At 33.3% G+C, this 17822-nt stretch overlaps 6 protein-coding genes and 1 pseudogene across 13 annotated transcripts; all 7 read right to left on the bottom strand.

The window, feature by feature from the left end:
- Nucleotides 1-209: 209 nt before the first annotated feature.
- On the bottom strand, nt 210-1253 carry LOC17888420 (annotated as a pseudogene).
- Nucleotides 1254-1840: 587 nt separating this feature from the next.
- LOC17890478 (senescence-associated protein 13) lies at nt 1841-3251 on the bottom strand. Of its 3 annotated transcripts, none has more exons than XM_023784366.1 (5): nt 3039-3251; nt 2730-2961; nt 2436-2652; nt 2246-2352; nt 1841-2153 (listed from the first exon to the last, which is right to left on the bottom strand). In XM_023784366.1, the coding sequence occupies exons 2-5, from the start codon at nt 2913-2915 to the stop codon at nt 1962-1964; spliced, it is 702 nt and encodes a 233-aa protein (XP_023640134.1). In that variant the 5' UTR covers nt 2916-2961; nt 3039-3251; the 3' UTR covers nt 1841-1961. The 3 variants fall into 3 exon arrangements, with proteins under 3 accessions (XP_023640134.1, XP_006293509.1, XP_023640135.1); XM_006293447.2 differs by having other exon boundaries at nt 2730-2940; XM_023784367.1 differs by having other exon boundaries at nt 2012-2125; nt 2730-2940.
- Nucleotides 3252-5687: 2436 nt separating this feature from the next.
- Nucleotides 5688-7177, bottom strand: LOC111831007 (tropinone reductase homolog At2g29320-like). Of its 2 annotated transcripts, none has more exons than XM_023784360.1 (5): nt 6949-7177; nt 6658-6885; nt 6357-6573; nt 6173-6279; nt 5688-6079 (listed from the first exon to the last, which is right to left on the bottom strand). In XM_023784360.1, the coding sequence occupies exons 1-5, from the start codon at nt 7000-7002 to the stop codon at nt 5888-5890; spliced, it is 798 nt and encodes a 265-aa protein (XP_023640128.1). In that variant the 5' UTR covers nt 7003-7177; the 3' UTR covers nt 5688-5887. The 2 variants fall into 2 exon arrangements, with proteins under 2 accessions (XP_023640128.1, XP_023640127.1); XM_023784359.1 differs by having other exon boundaries at nt 6658-6865.
- Nucleotides 7178-8423: 1246 nt separating this feature from the next.
- Nucleotides 8424-9802, bottom strand: LOC17887808 (tropinone reductase homolog At2g29340). 2 transcript variants are annotated; one of them, XM_023784140.1, is made up of 5 exons: nt 9689-9802; nt 9373-9580; nt 9062-9278; nt 8830-8936; nt 8424-8730 (listed from the first exon to the last, which is right to left on the bottom strand). In XM_023784140.1, exons 1-5 carry the CDS (start codon nt 9751-9753, stop codon nt 8539-8541), a joined length of 789 nt encoding a protein of 262 aa, XP_023639908.1. In that variant the 5' UTR covers nt 9754-9802; the 3' UTR covers nt 8424-8538. The 2 variants fall into 2 exon arrangements, with proteins under 2 accessions (XP_023639908.1, XP_023639909.1); XM_023784141.1 differs by having other exon boundaries at nt 9373-9596; nt 9685-9757.
- A 1427-nt stretch (nt 9803-11229) lies between these two features.
- On the bottom strand, nt 11230-13575 carry LOC111830976 (tropinone reductase homolog At2g29330). Of its 2 annotated transcripts, none has more exons than XM_023784065.1 (5): nt 13496-13575; nt 13191-13398; nt 12884-13100; nt 11704-11810; nt 11230-11606 (listed from the first exon to the last, which is right to left on the bottom strand). In XM_023784065.1, the coding sequence occupies exons 1-5, from the start codon at nt 13558-13560 to the stop codon at nt 11412-11414; spliced, it is 792 nt and encodes a 263-aa protein (XP_023639833.1). In that variant the 5' UTR covers nt 13561-13575; the 3' UTR covers nt 11230-11411. The 2 variants fall into 2 exon arrangements, with proteins under 2 accessions (XP_023639833.1, XP_023639834.1); XM_023784066.1 differs by having other exon boundaries at nt 13473-13549.
- Nucleotides 13576-14396: 821 nt separating this feature from the next.
- LOC17890107 (tropinone reductase homolog At2g29320) lies at nt 14397-15881 on the bottom strand. Of its 2 annotated transcripts, none has more exons than XM_006294766.2 (5): nt 15785-15881; nt 15470-15677; nt 15065-15281; nt 14873-14979; nt 14397-14773 (listed from the first exon to the last, which is right to left on the bottom strand). In XM_006294766.2, exons 1-5 carry the CDS (start codon nt 15847-15849, stop codon nt 14588-14590), a joined length of 783 nt encoding a protein of 260 aa, XP_006294828.1. In that variant the 5' UTR covers nt 15850-15881; the 3' UTR covers nt 14397-14587. The 2 variants fall into 2 exon arrangements, with proteins under 2 accessions (XP_006294828.1, XP_023640029.1); XM_023784261.1 differs by having other exon boundaries at nt 15470-15693; nt 15781-15853.
- A 584-nt stretch (nt 15882-16465) lies between these two features.
- On the bottom strand, nt 16466-17812 carry LOC111830989 (tropinone reductase homolog At2g29340-like). 2 transcript variants are annotated; one of them, XM_023784200.1, is made up of 5 exons: nt 17713-17812; nt 17414-17621; nt 17086-17302; nt 16884-16990; nt 16466-16785 (listed from the first exon to the last, which is right to left on the bottom strand). In XM_023784200.1, the coding sequence occupies exons 1-5, from the start codon at nt 17775-17777 to the stop codon at nt 16594-16596; spliced, it is 789 nt and encodes a 262-aa protein (XP_023639968.1). In that variant the 5' UTR covers nt 17778-17812; the 3' UTR covers nt 16466-16593. The 2 variants fall into 2 exon arrangements, with proteins under 2 accessions (XP_023639968.1, XP_023639969.1); XM_023784201.1 differs by having other exon boundaries at nt 17414-17628; nt 17709-17781.
- Between the last annotated feature and the right edge of the window lie 10 nt (nt 17813-17822).

Here is a 17822-nt window from a genome sequence, read left to right as displayed (position 1 = left end):
TCTCTACACAATAAAGCTCATAAATGAGCTATCTTATTTCTTAGTTATCTTAATAAAGATTGAATCTTTCTTGTTTTGAGATTTCCTTCATGGTATCAGAGCATCAGACGATCAGCATCGTGGGTATGTGGCGTCACTGCTTCTAGTCACGAGAATGTTAGATCCATTTGTTCTAGTTTTGCTTCCGCTACAAAAGCATATGGAAGACTTTAGAAGGCATGAACAGAGAGAGCTCCATCAACACATGGTTTGGCCTGTAACGTAAGAAGCAGCAGGAAGACACAGAGACACAGTCATTGCAGCCACTTCTTCTGGCTATCCAGCGCGCATTGGTATATTTGGCGCAATATTCTTTGCAAACTCCTCTCCTTGTATAAACTTAAACAAGAGAAACCAATTAATTTACATGATCGTGTAACATTTTGTTAAAAGAGTGTTTTTGAAGAGTTTACAGTTTTAGCTGGAGGAGTTGAAATGACTCCAGGAGCAACAGAGTTAGCCCTCATGTTGTCGCTAGCTCATTCGCAAGCTAAGCTCCTCGCCAGTTGGCAAATAGCTCCTTTAGTTGCACCATAGATGGATCCAACGCTACATGAGACAACTCCAGCAGCAGAGGAAATGAAGACGATGCTTCCGTAACCAGAGGATTTGAGTAGAGGATGATCAAGCTGGCACAAATGGTATGCAGACTCCAAATTTGTTGAGATTTGATACAAGAAATCCTCTGTTGTGGATTCTGTTGTTGGCTTTGTCACACATGTTCCTACATTGTTTATCTATATAATTCCTATAATTAGTATCTCATGAGATTTTTCACCAACTTTGTGGTGAAATAGAGAAGAGAAGACAGACGAGGATGTTGAGTTTGCCTTCAAACAGAGAGGAGACAGTTTGCATCAGTTTCTCTCTATCGGTATGGGAAGATATGTCACAAACCGATCCTGTGACGTTGAAGCCTTTCGTTTCCCATTCTTTTAAACATTGGTTAAGCTGAGTTTCGTCTCTTGCACAAGTATGTATTGTAGCTCCAAGTCCTGCGAGTTCCTTTAATATAGCATGCCTAGAGACGATTCATCAACAACAATAAATCTATAAGCAAAATAAGGTTTTTTTTTTGTTGTCTCTTGTAACGCAAGAAATGTGACTTGGAAAAAAGGATGGTGGAAGACAAACCCTATGCCTTTGGTTCCACCGGTGACAAGAGCGGTCATGCCTTGAAGACTCCATTTGTTGCTCTGTGCTGCTCTAGCCATTGTTGACTTATTGTGTGATGATTTATGTTATCGTTTGATGAGAAAGGATAATGAGATTAATGGCAATATACAATAAATAATGTTACGAGGTTATGAGAATGTTCAAAGTAATTGAGGAGAGCCATCGTATCTAGTGACGTTGTGACTGGTGCGGTTGGGAGACAAATTAGAGATCAAAGTAAAATCCATACGACTAAATTAAGTTTAGTATTATATATTAAGTTGGGCATTGTGATTACGTAACTAATAAAGTGTTTTCCAATTTAAAAACAAAAAGGGTTTTAGCTATGATGGGGAGAGAATTGATGATCTAAGTGATGATGAGTCTTACTTTGTTAATCAAATGCTAATAAATAAGTAATGATACATGGACGATCACATATTGCCTATATTTATAAGAAAACTATATATTTTACCACAATCATATTATTTTTAGTTAAGAAAATGCTTACAAATAATTTAATACGGTTACGACGTATTTTTACCTTTTAGTATATATATAAAGTGGCTTTATAGAGAAAAACTAATATGACACTACGAACAGATTAGCTGAAAAGAATCGACATATGACATATCTAAATTACATTTATTAAAAAAAAAAAAATTACATTTATTAGTTATTACATATTACAAATTGGGATATTTTATATAACCCGTAGGTTTTATTATTGGAAAATATGATGCGAACACATGCAAATATGTGTGTGTTTAAGGCAGAGGCTTGAAGGAGAAACCGTTGACAGTGGCACCTCCATCAACGCAAATGGTCTGGCCAGTGATATAAGAAGCTGAAGGAAGACAAAGAAATGCCACAAGTGGTGAGACTTCATTTGCCTCTCCGGTACGTCCTAGGGCTGTCCTACGCTCACATTCTTTTATAACCTCTTTGTCATTGAGATGCTAAGAGATTTTTCGTATTAGTTAAAAACATATATATAGATAATATTTTTTATTTACATATTGCTAAGGAGAGCGTTTAGTTTTGGCCTTACGTTTTTAGTTAAAGGAGTTGTGATATACCAAGGACAAACAGAGTTAGTCCTTATGTTATCACTCGCCCATTCGCAAGCTAAGTTTCTAGCCAGCTGATTCATTGCTCCTGAAATTACTCAATATATGCGTAAGCATCATAACCCAAGGGAAAAATATTGTGTGTTAAGGATGTACATCTATATCCCATACCTTTGGTTGCTCCATATATGGATCCAAGACTGACATGCACAACTCCAGAAACAGAAGACATGAGCACGATGCTCCCTGAGCCAGAAGCTTTTAACAAAGGATGCGCGAGTTGTGAGAGATGAAAAGCTGACTCCAGATTTGTAGCCATTAGAAAAGAGAATTCTTCAGCTGTATACTCTGTGGTCGGCTTAACTATAAACGTTCCTACATTGTTGACCTATATATATAAAGCATAAAACACAACATGAATTGTTTCTTCTAGATCCCACCCCGGGCTTATAAATGTATACTTACGAGGATGTTAAGTTTTCCTTGGAAGAGAGAGGAAACGGTTTCCATGAGTTTCTCTCGTTGGTGATCACGAGAAGAAACGTCGCAAACAGAAGTGGTGACCTGAAACCCTTTTACTTGCCATTCACCTAAACGTTCTTGAAGCTGAGTTTCGTCCCTTGCACATGTGTGAACCCTTGCTCCCAACATAGCTAGTTCCTCCACTATAGCTTTCCTATATATTCATGACACACACCTATATTTATTATAATAACAATGCAATGAAAGAGCATACAAATCTACGAAAATGGGAAACTAAGTTTGACGACTAACCCGATGCCTTGAGTGCCACCAGTGACAAGAGCGGTCATGCCTCCAAGACTCCATCTAGAGTTCTCTCCCAACCTTTCCCCTATCTTTGCCATTGGGATCTTCGTTATCATCCTGCGACGATTCTTTTCTTCAATGGATCTTATAAAGAATTGATTCAGACGTCCACATAATGTTTTTCATTTTGACAATCCTTGTGTGGTAAAGAAAGTTTTTATCAATTCATAATGGAGACCCCTATAGTATTAGAACACCACATATATATACACCATTTAGTTTAAATTTATTTACGTAACGCTAATTTATATTAGCTTAAAAGTTTAGATTAACATGTATCAATTTAGTCCTTCGATTTTTCCGTCACAAACCTTAAAGTGGCTATGGAAATTTCTTTGGGTTAAACAACAATTGACAAAGGGTTAAACTTCGCAACAGACTAGCTACAATTTTTCATCGTGTGGAGTAAAGCTTTGGTAACTCCGAAGAATAGGCTATAATATTCAACGAAGAGCTAGTGATATAACACATAGCTAAGGAGTTAAACTTTATTAATCTGTTACAATTATTTATTGAAATATAAAACTAAGCTATGGTAAGAAATTTTAAAAAAAAATAAAAAATAAACAGACATAAAACGTAATAATTAATTTTTATATCAATTTTGCACCCATTATTATTCTTTAGTATAATATGCTAAAGTTATGTTCTTTCAAGTGGTAGCTTTCCAAATACATATGTATGTCGGGCTAAAGGATGTGCATTGTCCCAATAAACATGTTTTAAAAGATGAGTTTTCTCAAAACCAGTATTCTAAAAGTTTATTATTTAGTTAATTAATATTAACTAAAAATCAAATATAACCCCAAAAATATTTCATAATTTTTTCTATTCAAACTCATTCACAAATCACATCCATGAACGCTGTATCAACTACTAATCAAGCCCGGCCGTAAACAGTAAACTATGTATCAACTACTAATCAATGATCATATATATAGCTTATACATTGAATAAAAGTAGATCACATATTTATAATGTACTACCAAACATATATGGTTGAGAGATTAAGATTCCATAAGGAAAAAAACAAACCAAACAACTAAACGTGCTAAAATTTCCAACCATGTGAATGAGGGACCAATATCTATTGACATCGATGCCAACGATGAAGAGTTACATCAACAAACCCGTGGATGAGGGACCATCCATTGCCACAATGCCGATGGAGACGGGTTAGTTACATCAACATCAATCATGAGAGTAACATATATATAGAAGCTGTATTTTCTATATATTCAAAACTAGCAGTGGATCCGCGCTGCGCGCGGAAGGTTTATAATTTTTTTGTTAATTTTTTTATTTATATTGTGATCTTTTAGTTATTTTAATTGATTTTCAAAACATATTATAGTTATTTTCTCTTGAATTATTATCTTTCAATATTTAAATTTGGATTAAAAGCATTTTTTTTTGATCATGTTCTAAACTAATATTTCACTTTCAATTTTACTTTTCCCCTTTAAAATTTTATATATACAATTACATAAATTTTGTTTTTATTCTACCATAAATTTAAAATTTACTTACATTCTTAAACTCAGTAACACATTTAAAATTTTAAACTATGATCAATTTAAAATGAAAGTTGAATTATATTATTACTACTAACTAATAAAAAATGAAAGTATTTCTTATTTAACATTTCATTTATTTACATAATTTATTTTATTTATATAAATTTTTTATTAATTAAATAAGTAGCATAAATATGCACTAAATGAATGTTTTAAATTTATTTTAGTGTAAAAAATAATGTGGCTTAGGTGGATGCTTAGGTGGCATCATGAGAAGAGAGAAAAAGCTAACTTTATATATATAGATGATGTACATAGAAGGAGGATATATATGAGCCTCTAGGGTTATGCAAATACATAATTTAGAGAAATCAAATATTGAGAAGTAAATGTGTATTGAATCATATCTCTAACATAATTACATAACATCCATATATATTCAAGTGTAAGGTGTACTAGCTCTATTATGTTGTCAACGTACACTTGTAAAGCTTGAGCTTCTCTACTATAGTTGTTATCCCATATACGTATCTTCCCGTGCATTTGTATATGCATGCGTATTAATCAACACATATATAAAATGAAACTGAAGTATCAAATATTTTCTTGTACTTAGTTATATTTAAGTCGCTGAAAGGTGTTGTCGGTGACACTGTAACGAACAAAGCTTATATAGTATAATCAGTTACTCACAAATGACCTGGTTTATTGTATTATTATTTCTTCCCTTGTTTAAATATCTTTGTAAAAGATGAATTTAAAGTTTGGATGATGAACGAAACAAAGCTTAAGGCCTTGGTTAGATATGGTTTTTTATTCTAATGTTGGAAGCTTTACACAAACATTTAGAGATAATGATGTTTGATTGACGAATTAAACATCTTAACAGGCATAATCACTTTCCCCTAAATTTTCCAGTCGAACAGTTAAATTTCCTCTTCGAAATATGAATTCACGAGAATATTCCAGTGAAATATCCGCTTTTATATATTTCTCTTAATTTTAGGGGAGTTTATTCGATCATTTATTTGTAAATTCATATAATATTTGGAAAATTTTATTAATTTTGAAAACCATATGAATTTTAAATAATATAGATTCTTTAAGCACATACATCAAAATATTGTATATCTTAGCGAGATTAACCTCTCCACAGTAGAAAAGTGAACTCTCGTTTCTGTTTTCATGCAAATACTAATCTCACAGCGTGGCTGAGTTTTTATTATACAACGAACATTGAGGTTTAGGATAACCAAACAGAACGCTACAAGGCGACTTTCAAGAATGGGGCTGATACGAGAAGCCATTAACAGTGAGACCACCATCAATACAAATGGTTTGGCCAGTGATATAAGAAGCTGCAGGTAGACACAAGAAGACCACTAGAGATGCAACTTCATTAGGCTCTCCAACACGGCCAAGTGGAGTTCTACTCAACAATGCCTCCTTGAAACTGATGTCGTCAAGAAACTTCAAGAAAAAACAATTAAGAAATTATTAGAGGAACTGAGTTTGATACATTCACACAAAATAACAAATGTACAATTTTGTTTTTTTAGTTACAGGTTGAGACATAGGAGTCGTGATAGCATTTGGTGCAACAACATTGGCTCTTATGCCATCTTTTGCCCATTCACATGCCAAATTTTTAGCTAGCTGATGCAGAGCTCCTGTAAAAGATGTAAAAACACATTTTAAAATTCCTTTTTGGGACTTGTGTCTTGCCTCTAGTAGCAACTCTATTTACCTTTTGCTAGAGAAAAAAGAGATCCGCAGGCCATCGAAACAACGCCTCCGATAGAGGAAATGAAGACGATACTTCCAAATCCTGAAGCCTTCATCAAAGGATGTGAAATCTGGCTTAGATGATAAGCAGATTCCAAGTTTGTTGAGATATGGAACGAGAAATCTTCTGCCACGGTCTCTATCGTTGGTTTGTTGCGAATTCCACCTACATTGTTTACCTGTGTTGCACAAATGAGTCTCTAAAACTTTTCCCCCAAGAAAATGCTAAACTCAACCAGTTTCTTCAACAACAAGTTACTTACTAAAATGTTGAGTTTGCCACCAAACAATGAGGATACAGTTTGCATCAATTTTTCTCTTTTGGGACGAGAGGTTACATCACAGACTGAGCCACTCACTTGAAACCCTTTCTTTTCCCATTCGCTTAAACTTTGGTTAAGCTTAGTTTCAGATATATCACATACATGGACTCTAGCTCCAAAACCAGCTAACTCCTCTACTATGGCATAGCTAAATATTCGAGAAACGATCTTTTATGATTTTATATAGAAACAGAACAATAGATACAGAGAGAATTTAGAAGAAATACAAACCCAATTCCGCTGGCTCCACCGGTCACAAGAGCAGTCATACTTTGAAGACTCCATCTGTTGTTATCCATTGATACTTTCTATGACTTGTCTGTCACTAACTAGACGTTCCACATATTATAAATAGTATGAAGATAGATCACTAAGCCTTTGAATATGAGGTGGATATATTAGTTAAGCATACATAGGAAACATAAAACGTGATAAACATTGGCCAAGTCCTAATAGTGATATCTACCAAGTTTGATTGGCAATGACAATAAGGGGGTGTTATTCAACCTTGTATTTTAATTGATTTGGATGTATTTCAAAATCTAGCGTTATTTAACGATATATTTTAAAAACCACAATAAAATCTGCTGTTATTGAATTTAACATTTGTTGGATGTATTTTAAAGTATTTTAAAACAAGCGTTATTCAATTTTCAATGGATTTTGTTTCATTTAAGATTTTAATGTATTTTACATCTAAAACACGTACAAACACAATCCTAACACTTTTCAAAGGATTTCATCTCTTTCATACCAAATCCATCTTAATTGTATTTAAAGGCTATTGAACTTTAAAATCTACCCGTAATTAAAATCCCTTAAAATTCTCCATCCAATAACACCCCCTAAATGAATGTGGACTATCAAGTGCAAACTTGATGAGTATATTGGCATGTGTGATGGAAATGTTACATGACAAAAGTACTTAAACTAGTGGTTCCAAGCAAACATGACTATTTATAGTCAAAATCTTCAACCAAACTTACTTATTTGTGTCTTTTTAATAACATCACTGATAACAACACACATCAATAGGCTTCTTTCTTTCTCTCTTTGGGATATATTGCAACGTTTTTCTCAAGAACGTCCAACATAGCCCTGCCTAATAATTGACCTGTTGTCAAATCATTGTCCAAAACTTGTTCATTTGTCTAATTCAATAACTTCACTCACAAAAGACAACTGAAACTAGAAGTCGAGATTTTTGTTTAGACTGTGACAACAACAACTTGAAGTGGATAGAGTTCCTCCTTTTTTTGACGTGACAGAAAATTATTATATTTGACGTGGACAAACTTCCTCCTTTGTTTCTTAGGTAAAAAGTGTTTACCGTAAAATTAACTTTGGGTTCTTACAACTTTTACTTTGGAAATATTTTTGATTTTTATTAGTATTTTTGAGCCCTTTTTATAATTAATCAAATCTTCAAAGTTGGTTATATATTTTTTTTCGATTGGAGCAAAAAAGGAGAATATTTCTTATACCTTTTGGTGTGACAAAATGATTATGTAAGTAATGATGGATCTTGATATTTTAATGATATCTTTTGTAAAACAGAGAATAAAGGTAATAACTTTCAAGATTTTGCACGCACTTTTGGATAATCACAACGATGGTGTGTGCCACAGAGACGCCCCATTATCTCCATTGAGTCATCAAGACATAAGGTTGTGAAGCAAAGTGTGAAGTTGTTGGCATTGCAAGTGTAATCTCCACAATGGTATTGTGATATCATTAATGAACTCATGGTTTGTGAGTTTTTATTAGAGAGAAAATATTGAGAATCTTAAGACAAACAAACAAAACACCACAATGCCATGCTCAAGCCTGTGGTTGATAGGAGAAACCATTAACAGCGAGACCTCCATCAACACAAATGGTTTGACCAGTGATATATGAAGCTGCAGGTAGACACAAGAAGACCACTAGTGATGCAACCTCATTTGGCTCTCCGACACGACCAAGTGGAGTCCTACTCAACAATCCATTCTTGAAACTGACGTCCTCAAGATACTTTTGAAAAAAAAAAAAAAACAATTAAGAGTGGTTAGGACTAGAGACCTGTATATGGTTTTTACAATCACAAGAAAATGTAAAAACTGTTTTGATTACAGATTGAGACAGAGGAGTATTGATGACACTAGGTGCAACAGCATTGGCTCGTATGCCGTCTTTTGCCCATTCACATGCCAAATTTCTAGCTAGCTGAATCAAAGCTCCTGTAAAACAAATCAACAAAACACAGAAAAATAAAAAGACAAAACTTGGTGTTGTTTAGTCAGTCTTGCAATATGAACTGCATGGATCTATATATGCTTCTAGTAGTAACTCATTCTCTACTTACCTTTCGTTAGACCATAAATGGATCCAGCATCAAAAGATATAACCCCTGCAACAGAGGAAACAAAGATGATGCTTCCATAGCCTGAAGCCTTTAGAAGTGGATGTGCGAGTTGGCCAAAATGGTAAGCAGCTTCCACATTTGATGAGATATGGAAAGCGAAATCTTCTTCTGTATACTCTGTCGTAGGCTTTGTGCGGACTCTGCCTACATTGTTTACCTATACATGTTGAAAACAATGAGTCTTTTAAGAGTTGTCCCCTCATGAATATGCTTAAGTTCATTAGTATCATCATTAAGATCATTTTACTTACTAGAATATTGAGTTTGCCATCGAACAGCGAGGAGACGATTTGCGTTAGTTTCTCTCTCTCAGGGCGAGAGGTTACATCACAGACTGAGCCACTCACTTGAAACCCTTTCTTTTCCCATTCCCTTAAACTTTGATTGAGCTTAGCTTCAGAAATGTCGCATACATGGATTCTAGCTCCAAAACCAGCCAACTCCTCTACTATGGCATACCTGAGCATTACACAAACTTAATTTCCTTGAAATCTTGACCATTTAAGATGTTAAAAGAGAAGCATAACAATGTGTAATAAGAATGATAAAGAGAGAAGAAAGACTAACCCGATTCCGCTGGCTGCACCGGTTACAAGAGCAGTCATACCTTGAAGACTCCATCTTTTATCCATTTTCCTATGTATGTTACTTGCAATGACCAGAAATGCTACATATTACATATATACAGTTAATGACATAATTGTCAATTAATGATTTTGTTTTATATGTTAGGTGAAGAAATTAGCCATAATAAAGAACATGGATCAATTACAAGCATCATCCTTTGTGGAGAGTGTTTACAAATTTTGCCAGTAAAAACTTTTAAATTTGCTATTTTGTTTTATACAAAACACAATTTGATATATGATTTTTGGGTTGATTTGGTTATATCTTTTTTTGTAGGGTATAGTATATTTTACTAAGTATATGTTTTATGAAAAGAATTTCTCAAATATTTAGTTTTTTTTTTAAGTTGTAAAAAAAGGGCATATTTGAAAGACAAATGGAAAATGGCGAAAATGAAAAATGGGGAGGCAAAAATGGCAAAATCTGTGATAACCACTAAAGAACATGCCAAAGTAAAAAAAGTTAATGGTCTAGAGAAAAATGAACTATTTTTTTTTGTAACAGAGGAAAAATGAACTATTAATAGTCAAAATCATTCCAAAATAAAGAACATGCCAAAAGTCTATAAGTCAAAATGAAGGGGCTATTAATAGTCAAAAACAAAACGATAAATGATTCTTTCATACTTTTGGTGCTTATCTTCTTTGTTTGGTTTCATGATCATGCCACAATTTACCAATATATTCAGAAGTTTAACCCATAGTATGATAAAAATCTCATTTGTCCATTTCTCTCTTTAACTGAGGGAGTTTTTGTTGATCATTTGCTACATTTGGGAAAGTGTAATTATGCTCTTTTGATATCTATCGATCGAAGAAGTAGAGCTTACGTAAAATATTTCATATATGGTTGAATAAATTTCAAGGATATATATAATTGAAATTGTTTGGTTATTGCAAAGGAAGAAGACTCAGCTCAATGATCTCAATCCTCAGAATTGTAAAATCATATATATAATAAAATCATTGAGTCATATTATTTTGCCAAGTTTATCTAAATCTATTGTTCCTTTCATAATAATTCATTCTGATGGTTTTTTCACATTTTTATTGACAATTAATTCCACTCAATTACATTACTATTTCTATATGTTTTCATATAAAAACAATATCTGATCAGGTGTTCAAGTATTCTCAAAAAAATTCATATGATTGGAAAACAATTCAATACTATTATCAAAAAATCTGAGAGACTAGTGGTACTATGTAAGCTAGCTAGGCAACCTAGATATTCAATGTATCTCAATTTCATCAATTTAGGTTCTCACCAACCAACAGTACGTGACAAATTAAAGATCAAAGTAGTCATAAGAATGACTGAATTTAGTTTAAAATATTTAATGGGGCTAAAGATAATGACGTATATTTTTGATAGGCACCGTTTCCTTTAAATTAGTATGGGAGAGTTGGTGATGTAAGTGATGATGATGAGTCATCTTTACAATATAGTTGAAATTTAAGGATACTAACAGGTTAAGAATATAATAGTAACTATCTTTGTGTTCATATTTTTGATCTCATGTAATTATTTCTAGAGCAAAATACTTTTTCCTCTCGAGTCAAAAAGACAAGTTCTTACTTCGATAAAATATGATACATGAGAATATATCGTTGGACGTTCTTGATGAGACCAAACCAAAGGACAAGACTCGGCTCAACTGCTCTCAAGCCTGTGGTGGCTGATAGGAGAAGCCACTAACTGTAAGACCTCCATCAACACAAATGGTCTGACCAGTAATATATGAAGCTGCAGGTAGACACAGAAAAGCCACAAGTGATGCAACCTCTCTTGGTTCTCCCGCACGACCAAGTGGAGTTTTACTGGACAAACTCTCGTTGAAACCGGCATCTTCGAGAAACTGATTGTTGTAAGAAACAAGTATAAGATGTGGATGATGTTATTTGTAAAAGACCAAAAAATGAAAAAAGGTGTGAGGGTGTGCATGCGTGTATTACAGATTGAGTCAATGAAGTGCGGATAAAGTTAGGAGCAACAGCGTTTGCCGTTATGCCATCTTTTGCCCATTCACAAGCCAAATTTCTTGCTAGTTGATTCAAAGCCCCTGTAAACAAGAAAATATACACACACAAGGAAAAAAAACACATAAACTACAAAGAAAATTAGACCTAATATAGCCGTTGGAATAGCTTTGGAGAAAGATCATGAACCATATACATTAATGGATAAAGATTTGTGATCCATCAAAGAGAACTACATCATTTGAAAAGTATTTAATTTAATTTTAGTCAAATATATAAAGGTCGTGTATACATAATCTATATTAACATTTTTTTGAAAAAAGACCTTGAAGTTGGAAGTTATTTACAAAGTTATGCCATTGACATTAATTATTTAGTTAAAATATTAAAAACTAATAATAATCATTTTTAACATTACTTATTTTTCACCTTTTCTTAAACCTTCAAAATCGATCTTATTTGTGTTTAATTTATTTTATTACATAAAACATAGAGAACTTTTGAGAAATACCTCTTTTGGTGTACCCCTTTTTAAAAATACCCCTTTTATCTATCCATTTTCAAAAATACCCCTTTTTAAATATAAAAAATTATAAAGTTTTATATAGTTTATAAGGTACTTCTATATAATAACTACTACTGAGAGATTCGATACAAATATTTTAAAATGTTTTAAATAGTTTTAAATCGTTTTATAAGTTTTATAAGGTTTTTAAAAGGTTTTTAAAAGGGTTTATACGGTTTTATAAGGTTTTTATAAGGTTTTTATAATTTATTTTTACACTATTTATGAAAGGTATATAAAGTTTTATACACATATAAAGGTAATTTGTGTATATATTTATAAGCTTACACACATATTTGGATAAATTTAAATATTTTTAGTGGGTTTTTTGATAAAGTTTGAAAATGGGGTATTTTTAAAAAGATGTATATGAAAAGGGGTATTTTTGAAATTCCACCTAAATCATATGTATGATAAAAACAAAAATTATTTTCCGCATATATTGCAATTTGATTTTTTTTTTAACGTACGTATATTACAAAATTTTTAGCATACGTACATCCCATATCGGTTAATTTTTTTTGATAATTGTTCAGTACCTTTATAAATCTCTCCATTGATTAGTAAGTTTTGTAATGAAACCCTAGTTACCTTTCGTGAGACCATAAAGGGATGCAGCATCAAATGATACTATCCCTGCAATAGAAGATATAAAGACGATACTTCCACAGCCTGAAGCCTTTAGAAGAGGATGTGAGAGTTGGCTTAGATGATAAGCAGATTCCAAATTTGTTGAAATATGGAACGAGAAATCTTCTGCCACATATTCTATTGTTGGCTTTGTGCGAACTGTGCCAACGTTGTTTACCTATATATGTTGAACAGAAATGAAAATATGTTTAATGGTCTAAAAGAGTTATAATATGATCTTTGTTTCTGTATATTAAGAGTAACTTACAAGAATGTTAAGCTTGCCGTCGAATATCGTAGCAACCGTTTGCATAAGTGTTTCTCTCTCGGTACCAATGGATGCATCACAGACCGAACCACTCACTTGAAACCCTTTACTCTCCCATTCGGATAAACTTTGATTGAGAAGAGTTTTGGATATGTCACATACATGGATTTTGGCCCCAAAACTGGCTAATTCCTCTACTATTGCATGGCTAAAACATTCCATACGAAACAAAATTTAGCAACATCTTAAATAAAAGCAAAAAATAGGTCAAGAATATGACACAGAGAGCTAGAAGAAGGACGAACCCGATTCCACTGGCTCCACCAGTTACAAGGGCAGTCATACCTTGAAGACTCCATCTTTTATCCATTTTATGTTTGCATGTGACTAGCAATGACCAGAGATGCTACATAGTATATATAGACTCAATAAATATAAAATAATATAACGAAAATCTGTAGTTTACATATATTATTATACGATTTTCATATAATGAAACAAAAAAAAGTTTCTTGATAATATATTTTATTTTCTAAAAAGACAATTTGCAAACTTAGTTTATAATATCTTTAGATTTCTAGTACTTTATTATTTTTTATTTTTAACGGTATCCGTACATATCATTATGTTTGGATGGATATCAAAACAAAACATCGGTTTACTATTGTTGTAGAATGAATCCCTTCCGTTCCAAAATATCATAATCTATTTTGAATAGATATGTAAATATTTTTTTTTTAATAATTAAAATCGTCTAAGTTTGGTATGGTTAATAGATAATTTGCTTGCTTCCAATAATTTTTCTTAAATACTTCTCAATTTGTTTTGCTAGCGAGTGCAAATATTCCTTAAAAACAAATTAAACATGACAAAGTAAGATGTTCCTCGGTAGTATTTTACAATTTTCTTCGGTCGTCAAATGTGTTTCTATTACTAATTATTTGTTAGGGTAATCGTGCCTTACTCTTAAATTATTGTATTTGCAGCTGGTGAAAGAATCAAGAAATCACGAGATAAAACATGACAAATCCCGTTCTCGTCGTGAGAGTTTAAGACAAACGAAAAATGCGACAAAGACATAACAACAAGAAAAAAAAATTAAAGTATAATCATGTTGTATCACAATTAACATGTAAAAATCAGTGACATAGACGTAACGTAACAACGACAAAATAAAATAAGCGTAATCAATGTTGTGCTACGATCTTTTAAAAATCATTGATATAGATGGAACAACGACAACAAAAATTAAGTAGAAGATAATCATGAAATTATGAATTCATTTATGTTTTCATGTATGAACTCATAGTGTGATAATTTGTATTAGATATATATAAAGAACTTTGTGAGTTTAAGCAAATTATAAACCAAACGTGACAAGGCTATTCTCATCAAGCCTATGGTTGATAGGAGAAACCGTTAACTGTGAGGCCTCCATCAACACAAATGGTTTGACCAGTGATGTAGGAAGCTGCAGGTAAACACAAGAAGACCACTAGTGATGCAACTTCATTAGGCTCTCCACAACGGCCAAGTGGAGTTCTACTAAATAGTGCTTCCTTGTAACTCACGTCCTCAAGAAACTATAAGAAACAAAAATTTCAGAGATGATTAGAGAAATTGAGGTTTTTAAAATTCACAACTAAACTAAAAAATGTTATGAGTTTTTATTTATCTCTTACAGATTGAGACTGAGCAGTCTTGACAGCATTAGGTGCAACAGCATTAGCTCTTATGCCATCTTTTGCCCATTCACATGCTAAATTTCTAGCTAGCTGAGTTAGAGCTCCTGCCAAAGATATTAACAAAACATTTATAAAAAAAACAAATGTAAAATATTGATTTGCAATGAAGTTCAGATAGACTTAAGTTACCTTTTGTAAGACTATAAATAGATCCACAATCAAATGATACAACCCCTGCAACAGAGGAAAGGAAGATGATGCTTCCATAGCCTGAGGCCTTTAAGAGAGGATGTGAAAGCTGGCTAAAATGGAAACCAGCTTCCACATTTATTGACATGTGAAAAGAGAAATCTTCTTTCACATATTCTGTTGTTGGCTTCCCACGAAGTACTCCCACGTTATTAACCTATGTTGTAAATAACAAGTCACTCTCATATAGTTTCTTGTATATAGAGTATGCTTACTTTGTTTTATATAAAAGATCAGTTTTGTTATTTTAAAGAGTATGCTAAGTTGTTTCTATATAGAGTAAGCTTAGTATTTTTTTTTATAGATTATGCTTACTTGTCTATATAGAGTATGCTTATTACTTACAAGAATGTTAAGTTTGCCATCAAACAACGATGAGACGGTTTGCATCAGTTGTTCTCTCTCAGGACGAGAGGATACATCACAGATTGAACCACTCACTTGAAACCCTTTCTTTTCCCATTCGACTAAACTTTGATTGAGTAGAGTTTCGGATATATCACATACATAGACTCTAGCTCCAAAACCAGCTAACTCTTCTACTATGGCATACCTAAGCATTCCACAAACTTAGTTTCCTTCAAATGTTGACCATTTAGAAGTAGAACAATGGGTAAAAGAGGTTATATAGAGAGAGAACAGAGAAGAAAGACGACTAACCCGATTCCGCTGGCTCCACCGGTTACAAGAGCAGTCATACCTTGAAGACTCCATCTTTTATCCATGTTTCTTGCTTGTTACTAGCAATGAACAAAAATGTCACATAATATAAATACAAATGAAATGTGGATCAGATAAAGTCTCAATTATTGAGTATGTTTGTATGTGTGGTTGAGAAATTATGTAGTAGTCAGAGAGAACATTGCTAAAATATCTAAGTAAGTGGTCCTAAACAAAAATGAAACAGTTTTAGTCAAAATCTTCGTCCAAGAGGTCACATTGGAGAACATAACTTAGTTTTAAGTGTTTAGAAAGCAACATTCTAGTGTGTCCCTAAACTCATAAATTCATAATACATTGATAGCTTCTATATGATATTTGACTTCACAATTATATCTTTTGTAAAACAGAGAATAGGGGATATAACTTTTCAAGATTTAGTATTCAGTCATCTCTCCACTGATTCATCATTGCATATTTGAATAGAGATTTTAAAGCATAGTATATAAGTCACATGATTCTGTATTTGGATGAGTGTTGAAGACCATCTTCTCACTTGAGTCCAAGTTTTACTCTGCTTGCTTTTGCTCTGTTTCTGCAAAAGGCTTACTCCTTTAATCGGAAACATCTTCTTGCTAGGTTTCTTGTTCATCTCGTTGTATGACATTATGAAAGGGCACGTGTAGGTTCTTTAAATAAAGATTAACTTATAAGAATGTTGAGCTTGCCATGCATCAAACATCGTTTCACAGGTTACAAGGCCAATAGGGAGTTTATGAAATCAAGACAAAAACGAAACATGACCATTCTCAAGCCTCTTGCTGATAAGAGAAGCCATTAACAGTGAGACCTCCATCAACACAAATGGTTTGACCAGTTATGTATGATGCTGCAGGTAGACACAAGAAGACCACTAGTGATGCAACTTCATTCGGCTCTCCAGCGCGACCAAGTGGAGTTCTTTTGAGCAATCCTTCCTTGAAACTTAAGTCCTCAAGATACTTTAAGAACACACAAATTGAGAAATTATTAGAGGGATTGATGTTGTTATATCAAAAAAAAAAAAAAACATGTATAAAAATGGTCTTTGTTATATTACAGGTTGAGCCATAGGAGTCTTGATGATATTCGGCGCAACAGCATTGGCTCTTATGCCGTCTTTTGCCCATTCACATGCCAAATTTTTAGCTAGCTGAATCAAAGCTCCTGTAAAACAAATCAACAACAACAACAACAAAAAACACTCTTTCTTGGTTAGTCAGTCTTTGCAATGAACTGCCTCTAGTACAAACCATGGTTACCTTTAGTCAGACTATAAATGGATTGAGAATTAAGTGATACAATCCCTAAAGCAGAGGAAACAAAGACGATGCTTCCATTGCCTGAAGCCTTCAAGAGAGGATGTGAAAGCTGGCTAAAATGGAAACCAGCTTCCACATTTATTGACATGTGAAAAGAGAAGTCTTCTTCCACATATTCTGTTGCTGGCTTCCCACGAACTACCCCAACATTGTTTACCTATATATATTTTGAACATATATGCTTAGGCCTTTGCATTATAATTCTGTCAAGGAGTTCTCATTAAACAAATATGCTTATGCATTTCTATATGAAAATCATTTTACTTACTAGAATGTTGAGTTTGCCATCGAACAGCGAGGAGACGGTTTGTATCAGTTTCTCTCTCTCAGGACGAGAGCTTACATCACAGACTGAGCCACTCACTTGAAACCCTTTCTTTTCCCATTCGCTTAAACTTTGATTGAGCTTAGCTTCAGATATGTCGCATACATGGATTCTTGCTCCAAAACCAGCTAACTCCTCCACTATGGCATACCTAAACACTCTTGACCCATCATGAAGCTAAATAGCAAACAGAAGAATGGGTAGAAGAAGTAATATAGATACAACAGAGAAGAAAGACGAACCCGATTCCACTGGCTCCACCAGTGACAAGAGCAGTCATACTTTGAAGACTCCATCTTTTATCCATCTTTCTTGTATCAGAAATGCCACAAAATATGTGTATAAAATGAAT

Source organism: Capsella rubella, unplaced genomic scaffold (assembly GCF_000375325.1).
Source record: "Capsella rubella cultivar Monte Gargano unplaced genomic scaffold, Caprub1_0 scaffold_4, whole genome shotgun sequence".
NCBI lineage: Eukaryota > Viridiplantae > Streptophyta > Magnoliopsida > Brassicales > Brassicaceae > Capsella > Capsella rubella.
The sequence above is the reverse complement of the archived record's forward strand: the minus strand, read 5'-3'. Positions and strand labels throughout refer to the sequence as shown.